A 10,843-nucleotide genomic window follows, 5' to 3' on the forward strand; every position below is an offset into this window, starting at 1 on the left:
TTTTTGTTCTTGTTACAATACTATCTCTTTTTCTCTTTTTTTATTTTAAATATAGCCGGAAAGACTACAGGGAACTCATTATTCAGTGCAATCAGATATATGGAGTATGGGGTTGTCACTGGTAGAAATGGCCATTGGCAGATACCCAATTCCTCCTCCTGACTCGAAGGAGCTTGAATTAATGTTTGGCTACCCAGTAGAAGGAGATTCTCCAGTCACTGAAACCTCACCCAGGCAAAGAACACCTGGTCGACCAGTGAGCTGTAAGTTACAATCATCTGTTCAATTATTTTCTAAAACCCTTCTCTGTCAGCTTAAAAGGTCTTTCTTACCTGATAGTGGTCTGCATAGTGTGGCTTTAAACTTTAAAAATACCAAGATTGTATTGGGCACCTGGCTCAGCCTCACTGTGAGGAGGTATCTGAGAATCAAGGACCAGAGAACCTTTTGTTAATAACTGAGCTCTTCACGAGTGCTGTTAAGATCCCAGCCTGTTGTTAGGGTTCATCTAAGATGCAGTGCTGATCAAATTGTAGGACAATTCCCAGTAAAGTTAGTGGGTTTGGATGAGACCTGAAAACAATTTCTCCTTGCATTGAAGTATTATCCTGTTGTTGTTCCTGTAAATCTACTGGATGCCATGTAAGAATAGTGTGTTGCTTAGATTCTTAAAGAACTCCTACTACAGAAGGTGAGTCACACTGTATTTTTCTACTTCCCCAATTTCTTCTTAGCCTATGGACCAGACAGCCGACCCCCAATGGCAATCTTTGAACTCCTTGATTACATCGTCAATGAGGTAATCACCTATTTGCACTTGTACTAATACCATTGTACATTTTAAAAGCATACAGAATTTGCAGGGGTGTGCATTTAGTGTTAGGATAAGCCAGGTCTTCTGGTCTTTTATTGCTGCAGTATGAGACGCACATCCTTGTTATGTGTGTTGGCTTGATTTGAAATTATTCCCAGGAAAATTTTAGTTCATTTCTCTGCTTCATTGAAGTAGGTTTATGAGTTTTCCAGCCTGGACCATGCAACCTGTTAGGACAGTTAATACCAATTGGTATGATCAGGCATACTCAAAACTGATTTTTAAAAAATTTAATTTGTTTCAGTCTTATGAACAACCTAATTTATAATACTGTATGTTTCAAATAGCTAAGCTACAAGGGTAGTTAATGGAGACTGGTATTTTAGAATTGATAATCTAATATTTTCACAAGTGCTACTGAAACTCATGTGACTCCACTGCTTGTGTTCTTCCAAAAAAAACCCAAATCAAACAAAAAAAAAACAAGCAAACAAAAAAACCCCCACCCACTACCACAAAAGTGTCCTCATGTTAGCTATCATTTATAACAGCTGGATAACATAACTGTTCCAGGTGAATGAATTATAAAAGAGTGTGTCTGACACACCTGTTTAAAAAGCACAGTTGGTGTCTAGGTCCCTGCCAGGACTGGCATTGCTTATGCTCCTGTACACGTACTGAGAAATTGCTCCTGTTCCTCGTCTGCATGCACAGTTCTCCTCTCACATTGCAAACCTATTTTGATATTATACAGCACTTTAATATGACAGCACCAGCTCTTGGAATAGGGTTAGCATTGGATTATGTAAGATACTACAGTCCTGCTCTTTTAGCCTCCCCGAGGAGATCAGTTTAAGCTGAAAAACTGCAGTAGTTGAGAATTTGGCAAGATTATCTTCTGCCACCTCTGCTGTAGTGCAAGAAATCTTCAGCATGAGCTGCTACATCCAGCAAAACCTGCACACCACTGAGTAACTGAATGCAGGCCAGCCCTCAGCTCTGCACGTACACGTAACCCAAGTGTAAGTGCTTGCAAGAGCCATGGTGTAAGAATGAAAACTTAACTCTGATCCTATAGCAGATGTCATGGAGAACAAGACAGTAATATGCAGGTTTACACAGCACCTCTTCTCTCTTTTTCAGAATTCTTTTTTAATTAAGAACCTGAACAAACTCATTCCCAGGGATAGAATATTTAGATCAAAAGGATTAGGGAACTAATGATGTGAAGAGCATCTTCCCTTCCCCAAACTGGAGATTAGTAATGAGGAGAATAGCACAATACTAATTACTACCAGCTGCTCTGAGCTGCCTTTAATGACAGCTCAAGGCTGTCTTAACCCCATTCAGGTGTGTGTATAGAAGGAAAAAAAATTAAAAAACCCCAACCAACCAAAACCAACCAACCAAACAACACCAGCCCACACCACAGAAACTGTCTCTGGCCTGATTTATTACTGAAACACCTAAAATCCAGCAGCTGTGAGAGTAATAACCAAAATTAGTCAGTGATAAACTCAACTTCTTTACTTTTATAAATCATATGACAGCACATCCTTTATTCATATGCATGGAAGCTGAAGTCTGCCTGATGTTTGTTTTGGAGCTCAGACTTGAAAGAAGGCTTGGGTCATGCCAGGGTTTTACAGCTTTCCCAGATACAGAACATATCATTGGTAGATCTCTGGGTAGGTTGTGCATCATCATATATTAGTTAAGCTGAATGACTGCTGAATTTCTTTTTTTTTTTTTTTTTTTTTTTTATTACTTTCCTTTCCCTCCAAAACTGCCCAACGGTGTTTTTGGTTCTGAATTCCAAGATTTTGTTAACAAATGGTGAGTATTTTCTCGATGGCTAAGTTGCAAAGGGACACATTTGGGATCAGCACTGCTGTCTTACTGTATAAATCACTTGGCAGTCAGGGTCCCTACTTGTAGGCCGTGGCAAGTGTAATTTCAGTTGGCATCATCCTCTTTCTCTGACTGTTAATGTGCCTAGAGCTCACTTTACAGGCACCAGCTTGACAGCAAATGCATCCAAAGATGACCCCAAAACTGAGAGATGTTCCCCTCTTTAAAATACAATTTCTGCTTCTGTGTGCACCCAAGATTAATATTTTCTCAGCATTGAAGACACCCCAGTACTTACAGACTCTGATCATACAGCTAAAGGGGGATCCTTACTTTTTAAGGGTAACCTTCACACCTTTCTGCAGTGACCATTCCATATGGTGCTGAAGTCTTGCAGCTCCAGATGCTTTTTTTCTTTCCCAGTGCTTCACTGAACTAACATCTTTATCACACCAGTGACTCTCCCATCTATTTACTTTTCCATTTGCACTTTGGTGATACCAGCACTGAACCAGTATATTCAGTGCTAAGGGAGGCAGTTCATTACAGTTTGGAAAGTTTTATTTATTAAAAGCTAAGTATATGTGTGGTGGTTTTATCCTGACCAGCACCCAAGCAGCTGCTTGCTCAGTGGAATGGGGGAGAGAATCAGAAGGGCAAAAGTGAGAAAACTCATGGGTTGAGGTAAAAACAATTTAATAAATGAATCAAAATAATAATGATAGTAGAAAATACAAATGAATGATGCACAGTGCAATTGCTCACCATCCATTGAGCAATGCCCAGCCTGGTCCTCAACTAGCAATCCCGGAGCAGAGAGAATCCTGAAACTGAAACCATGATCCCCATAGAGCAAGAGCCTGAGAGATAGAATTAGTCTATCTTAGGCCCCAGATCCAGCCAGCCCTCATTAATATACTGAACATTGTTATATGAGATGGAATATCCTGTTGGCAGAGCCAAATGCTAATTTGGGTTTGCAAATCACTATGCTCCCTCCCTCTGCCCCCCAAATCCTTTGCACCTGTAGGCTGCCAAAACACAGGGAAGTTCAAAGTGTCCTTTGTCCTCAGTAACAACTGAAAACATCAATACATTATCAACATTCTTCTCCTAACAAATCCCACACTGAAACCAAAACACAGCTATTCCAGCTCCTGAGGAGAAAATCAGCCCTATCCCAGCAAAACCAGGACAATGTGTACTTACTGGTTCCCAAAGGAAGAACAGTAACACAGTAGCTGTACTTGACAGTGAACTTGAAAAGATGTGGGGAAAAGAAACGTGAGAGATAGATTAAATTTATAATGTTGTTGAGTTTTTGTTTCAGTGGGAATTTGATCTCTCCAGCTTGGTTATAGACACTCACTCCTGCCCCTGCTGAACAGTATCAGACAACTCAGGATTTCATACCTAAAATTATACCTGTGACCTCCACAGAAGGGCATTGCTTACAGACCCTGACCTGTGTTTGAGAGGCAGTACACCGACATGCTATAACTTCATCCTTATTTTAAAGGATAATAGTGTGTAACTTGTGTTAACACTTTCTGTTTTCCTAGTTTAATTAAAAATCCTGCTGAGAGAGCTGATTTGAAGCAGCTGATGGTAAGTGAAAGTTCTTAACTTGAACTAAGAGCACTCTTCCATGCAGGTTGGGTTCCTCAGCTGACCAGAGCAGGGTCAGAGTGTAGTTAATGGCCCTGGACACAACAGTTTGAGGAGGGGCTGCTTTTCTGATCAAGAGGCCTCAGGCTTTCACACACTCCTAGAACAGGGACTGTCCAGGAGACCAAAACTAGTGGTTTTTGGAGTCTGTCTGATAATTACCATTAGTATATGACCTAATGCTATTAAATTAATTAGCAAAAGAATTCTCTCTTTCCTGGCTTTATTAATCAATAATAAAGTATACAGATAATTACTTTTAGGAGGATGAAAGAACAAAATTCCACATACCTTATGAAATAGTTAAATACATTTTTATTATCTGTTATGAAACACAAAATTTGCCTCTCTTTTTTTTCATCAGCTTTGTCTTGCAGAATATGTAGAACTATTAGACACAAACAAATCCTGTATTTTTTTTAATGCATAAAATGATGGTTTCAGTGCATCTTTTCGTGGCCTGAAGTGCAATTCTAGGACTTAAGTTCTACTGCAGAAAATCAAGTTTTCCCTGCCCTGATCCTGCTGTACAGGGTTGCAAAATGCAATCAGAATCTTTCTGTTACCTAAAGCCTTTCAGTGCAGGGGCAGACATTTTCCAGAGCGTTATCTCAAGCGGCTGAGTCACACCCTTATCGCGCACCGGGGTGTGAGTGTTCTGCAATAGGCACTGTGTAGGCAGCATTCCTCTGGGATAATTTTGCCATGTGTGTGTGTGTCACGTGCTGGTTATCTCGCTCACCCTGCAGAAAACCTCTCCTGGTCACTTCCTGTGGTGTGCTAAATTTTATAGTTAGCTTGGATACCGAACTACAACACATCCAGTTTACTTTCTTGTTATTCAGAATTATTATTGAACAGATTGAGTGCTTGAATAATAACATTCTTCTCCTCTGCTCAGATTCATGCTTTCATTAAGAGATCTGAAGCGGAGGAGGTGGATTTTGCAGGGTGGCTTTGTTCAACCATAGGCCTTAACCAACCGAGTACGCCCACGCATGCTGCTGGAGTCTGAATATGGGAAAGCAAATCTTGTACTGTACATCTGTTAACAACAACAAACAACGCTATTTTGGTCCTATTTCCTCAGCTTGTACCTGTTCAAACATGTATTTCACCTCTTAAGGAAGAATGTCTCTATAGCATGTGCCAAATGGTTTTAAATTTTGTCCTAAACTAATTGGTATTGTATTGGATGACATTTGTTTACTGACCAAAATGTTCAAATGTTTTAAGTTCCAGTGCTTGCTGATTTTAAGTGATTATGGATATTCTTTCTTAACGAAAATATCACTGGGGGGGGTGTGTTTACCCTCAGCTTGTTTGAACTTTCTTGGGATTCTTCGTAAATTGTTGGTACTTCAATCGTGCTTACCTAATCTCCCATGCAAAAAAGGGTTTAGGGATGCTCCAAAACTGTATCTGTCGAGCATGCTTTTGCTGCTGCCAAGCTGTATCTGAAAGTTAGGCATCATGGTTCCAATTTTGCTGTTGTTTAGAGATCTCTCTTTCCAGGTAAAGAAGGCAAGAGCTCTGCGTTTCTTGGAAATGTACAGGGCAATATTCTAATTGTAGACTTGTTCATATTTCTATATTTATTTTTAAAACATATCATCATACTTGGATTTAGTGATGTATGTCTTTTCTCATTGATTTTTAAAAGTTAGTTCTTGGAAGTGTCTTACAGAATCAAGACAAAGATCCAGGCAATTTGCTTTCTTTTAACCTAAAAATTCATGACGACTGTGTTTAGTGTCTAAAGTGTATGAAGATCCTCTATTGTTTTATTCTCTCAGATGTTTAGCAATGGATTCTCTTAATAAATATATTATCAAGTAGCTTCTCGGAGCTCTTTTTAAAACTCAAACTTAACCAAACCCTTCCTCAGAAGTCACTGCTGCATTGCACAACCTTTTTCTACTTTTTTTTTCACAACCATGCAAGGCCTTCAGTTCCAACAGCTACAAGTTTGCTTATGTGAAATGGTGATGTGTGAAATGGGGCTTGAAGAAATGCTGTTGCAGTGTGTTAATACTGTTTACTGGATTTCTGTGGAAAACTTGCCCACAGAGGTTGTGTCTGGGTAGTGCTCACACGACTTGTACAGCATTCGATGCTCGGTTCGTGCTGTAACCCCTTGGGTGGGGTGTGACAGGCATTTTCCGAAGGCAGACCAGCCTTGTGGCACAAAACACCAGAATGTTGTGCTCCAGCCACCATCTCTCACTTACCAAGAGTGATTACTGCACTTATTTCTGAAGAAAAACAACCTGAAGAAGTTCAGCTTCTGTCAGTTACTCAGCCAGCTCCTTCCTCTTGGTGCACAACAAAAAAGCAAGGACAGGTGACCATCTTGCTCTCTTAACAGTGCTATAAAAAGTTTAGCTCCTTGAAAGGATGTTTCAGGCATGGAAACAGCTGAAGTTCCTTCCCAAAAGGACTCCAAATCACTCTAGAGATGAACTTCCACTTGGCAGACAGGATCCAGTATCAGAGCGAGGGATAGAATAACCCTCAACCCAGCAGGAGGAGGAAATGACTCATTGACACGTCTGAGGTTTCCTGCAGCTTGTCCTCACTTGAGTGTGACTGTAGGTAGTGGTGACAAAGCTGGGTAGAGTTTAATTTATATGTGAATTAGACACAGTAACACACTGAAAAACTACAGTGCTACTTGTTACTATTTGGTAAAAGAAAGAGGCAGTATGTGAACAGTAAGTTTTGAAGATATTTAAATCCAGTTTTATTTGCTCCACAGTCATCAACCATGTAAACAAAGCAAGCAGAGTAGATGTGGTGGGACACCAGGAAAAGTACTTTATTGTGACATGCAATAGAACTCATCTGTTTTAACCCAAAAGCAAGCAAGGGACTCGGTCATAACAGGTACCAGGAAGAGGGGAGATAAAGTACAGCCACAAAAACTACCCTGAAACAGGCTGGGGACAAATAACAATTTTTTTCAACAGTCAAAATCACCCAGGAGCAACTTGTCCAGCATGTCATTTGCCCAGAAGCAAAGTAAAGGTGGCAAGTGGTTGTGATGTACAGCAGCCAAGGGAAGTGCCCTGAATGTTGAAAGGAGAAGCTGGCTACTGCGCTCCTCACAAAGCAGCTCTTCACATTTAAAAATCTTAATAATAAAGATAAATAATAAATCTTCAAAGAATTATTTGACAGTCCAAGCCATAACATTTTCTGGTCAGACTTGAATTTGGTTTTTTTACCTGTCATTCTTGAGAAGGCTTTGCTGGATCTTCTGGTGTTTTAAGCTCCAACTTAAAAACTGCTTAGTTTTTAGTAGAGGCTGAAGCTGTGTTTGCATCCCACTGCTCAGTTTCTGTCACTACAAGCCCAGTCTCATCTGTAGCAGGGGCAGGAGCTCGCTGGAGGTTGAATCGTGTGTTCTGGCCACAGCCAGGACACTTCTCCACATTCTGCTCTTAAAAGCAAAAGTGTTTATTGTATTATCTCCTGAGTGATGACAGAGACAGCAGCTTTAGATCCTCGTTGTGCAACAACCAACCCTGGATTTAACTGTTTTCCTAGCAAGACAGTTGCCAAAGTGGCTGAGTTAGAATATTACTTTTATTGTTTTTAATCAGTTTAACAGATTTGGGTTTCTGTGCTTTAAAACTATTCTTTAAGGAGGGATAATATAAGCAGCTACACCACAGTGTCTGCACTCCATGAGGAGACCAAACATACTGGCTGTCGGTAAGAGCAGCACGAGGTTGTTTCCGTACCACTAAAGAAAGTGTGGAGGGGACATCACGTCACTTTCCATTTCATAAGTTCCTAAAACTCCTCGAAGCTCACTTGAAAGCAGAAGGTGGACGTGCACTGATTTATGAAGTTACTGTGAGGGAGAAAGAAAATAACACTAATTTAAAAATATTAGTTCCTTATTAGAATTAACACGGAGCAATTTTTAACGTGCAATTTGTGGACAAATAAAAGGCAAATTGGCTGCTACTCTGAAGGAGGCACTGATACAGTCTGACAGTGCTTGAGAAGAGCACCAGTGTGTAGAAAGAGAGGCCACCTCATTACCACACTCACACTCAGGTGGACTGTGCAGTATCTGTTTCTCCAGGCGTAAGAACAGCTCCATCTCGCTCCCCCAGTCCAGTTTTCCCTGTAACTGAGAACGCAGCAGCTGGAAGCCCAGAGACAATCCCGGCCACGGCTCTTCTCACGGCCGATCTTAAAATTCCCAGTGGAAGCAAATGAGGTTCTAACATAATCACTGGTTCAGCACCCAGCCTCCTTGGCCTGGTTTTATTTCTTCAGCATCAGGAAATAGGAACAGACAAATTATTGCTGTGACATTAGTTAAATTACATGTTTTTACAAACTATTACATGTTAAATTAGTCTGACTTGATCAGTGATTTCTCCCATCCACCTATAAAGGCGTAGTAAGCTACATGAGGTTGTAAATGTGGAAAGGATTATGCTACATATTTGTGCAGCAAATTTTCATTCTTTTAACACTTCAGTCGAGATGTGCCGAGCTTGTGACATTCATGGGTTCTAGTGTCACCTCCCTGGACTTGGAGAGTCTCGTGTATCAGATAGTTCATATCCGTGAAAAACAACAACCAGTTGGTGAATTTTATATGAAAGAAGAAGAAATTCATGAGTCTGCATTAAAAACCATCTCTGATTTTTTTCTCTCTCAAGAATCTGATTCTTCCTCCTCTTCTTCCTCCTCTTCTTCATGCTCTTGCAGACTTAGGTGTAATTCTGTTTGATTGATAGCAGCCTCGTTGTCCATCTGCCCCAGAGTCTGTCACAAAACAAGAGTTTAACTTGCTAATTATCAAGCCTGGCAGTGATAGCGAATACTTCTCCAATCACTACTGAAACTGCACAGTCACAGCGTCTGGTACCAGAACTGTTGGCTGCACGAGCCCATCCCAGTGACAGGAACCAGTTCTCCATAGAAGCCTTTCATCTAGTTCAGGCTGACCACAGATTTAGTCAGAAGTTCAGAAGATCTCTGTACCTGCCTCCCCTCTGATCAGCTGGCTAAACCCAGGTGTCACAGTTAAGAAGAAGATTAGACACGATGCTTAATAAAGCTCATCAAGAGCAAGCTGAGGCTACACCAATAGCAAGCGGGTGTTTGGGAATAACGTGCTGCTTCCAGGGATGGGAAAAGGTGAAACCCCTTTGGGTTGGACTTGAAACATAAACTTGCAACAAACCAGATTTTACACCTGAGCCTTTCAGTTCAGGAGAATCCCAGAACTGCCTCGACTGGAAAAGCCCTTTAAGATCATCGAGTCCAACCATGAACCCAACACTGACAAGTCCCCTATGACTAACCCATGTCCCTCAGCACTATGTCTACACGACTCTTCAATCCCTCCAGGGATGGGGACTCCACCACTGCCCTGGGCAACCCCTTCCAATGCCTCAGAACCCTTGCAGCAAATAAATTCTTCCTCACATCCCATCTCAACTGCCCTGGCCACAACTGGAGCCCATTTCCTCTTGTCCTGTCCCTTGGTCCTTGGTTGAACAGACGCAGCCCCACCTCTCTCCACCCTCCTCCAAGGGACTTGCACAGAGCCAGAAGGTCTCCCCTCAGCCTCCTTTTCTCCAGGCTCAACACCCCCAGTTCTTTCAGCTGCTCCTCATAAAACAAAGTCAACCTTAAGAACTCTAGCTGAAAACCTAAGCAACCTCTGAGCAACCTGATCTGGTTGAAGATATCCCTGCTCACCACAGAGGGGTGGGACTAGGTGACCTTTATAGGTCCCTTCCAACCCAAACCAGTCTATGAATCTATGATCCTTCCTCATTGGGGACCAGTGTGGTTGCTGGATCTGGAGCCTCTTTTGGAGGAGCGAGCCGAGAGCTATGAGGAGGTGAGTGTCACCAACACCCACAGAAACAGGTGGCCACTCTCCTCTCCCTGTTGCTCACGCTGACACAGCCCATCCCAGGGGAACACCAGCCCCTTGCTCTTCACCAGGCCGGGGCTCCCCTTACTTGATGAGGCTCCTCTGCAACAGCCGACGAAGAGTCCTCTCCGTTCTCCTCTCTCGACCTGATCATGGACTGTAGTGCCAGCTCTTCCACCTGCAAACAAGGGAACACAGATGCTGTTGCAGTAATTATTTCTCAGACTCTTACCATGCAGAAATTAAATATTTTTTAATAATCAACAGCAGTAACAGCAAAGCTTTTAAAACCTGTTTCACCACTCTTCACAGTCACAGAATGGTGGGGCTGGAAGGAACCTCAGGAGATCTTCCAGTCCAAACCCCCTGCCAAAGCCTACACCAGGTTGCACAGGAAAGTGTCCAGGTGGGTTTGGAACATCTCCAGAGATGGAGACTCCACTCTTCAGCTTCAACAGACCGCAGGACACCGAGGACACCAGCACCGCCACGTTTGCTGGCACACAAACAAAGGGCTGTGTTCAGCTCAGCGATTATTTTGTGAAATAGCTGCAGCACAGGAATCGCAGAATCACAGAATTGTTTGGTTGGAAAAG

General features: G+C 42.0%; 2 protein-coding genes across 2 annotated transcripts; one reads left to right on the forward strand and one right to left on the reverse strand.

The window, feature by feature from the left end:
- Positions 1-55: 55 nt before the first annotated feature.
- LOC104523635 (dual specificity mitogen-activated protein kinase kinase 1) lies at positions 56-6,171 on the forward strand (the record flags this gene model as incomplete). The annotated part of the gene is made up of 5 exons (XM_010166286.1): positions 56-263; positions 735-800; positions 2,590-2,650; positions 4,228-4,273; positions 5,235-6,171. Coding segments are annotated over 5 exons (495 nt in total), but the record flags the coding sequence as incomplete, so codon positions are not given.
- Positions 6,172-9,013: 2,842 nt separating this feature from the next.
- Positions 9,014-10,425, reverse strand: SNAPC5 (small nuclear RNA activating complex polypeptide 5; the record flags this gene model as incomplete). Its single annotated transcript, XM_029084570.1, has 2 exons — positions 9,014-9,124; positions 10,336-10,425. Coding segments are annotated over 2 exons (201 nt in total), but the record flags the coding sequence as incomplete, so codon positions are not given.
- Between the last annotated feature and the right edge of the window lie 418 nt (positions 10,426-10,843).

This window comes from Antrostomus carolinensis, unplaced genomic scaffold, assembly GCF_000700745.2.
Source record: "Antrostomus carolinensis isolate BGI_N321 unplaced genomic scaffold, ASM70074v2 scaffold8954, whole genome shotgun sequence".
NCBI lineage: Eukaryota > Metazoa > Chordata > Aves > Caprimulgiformes > Caprimulgidae > Antrostomus > Antrostomus carolinensis.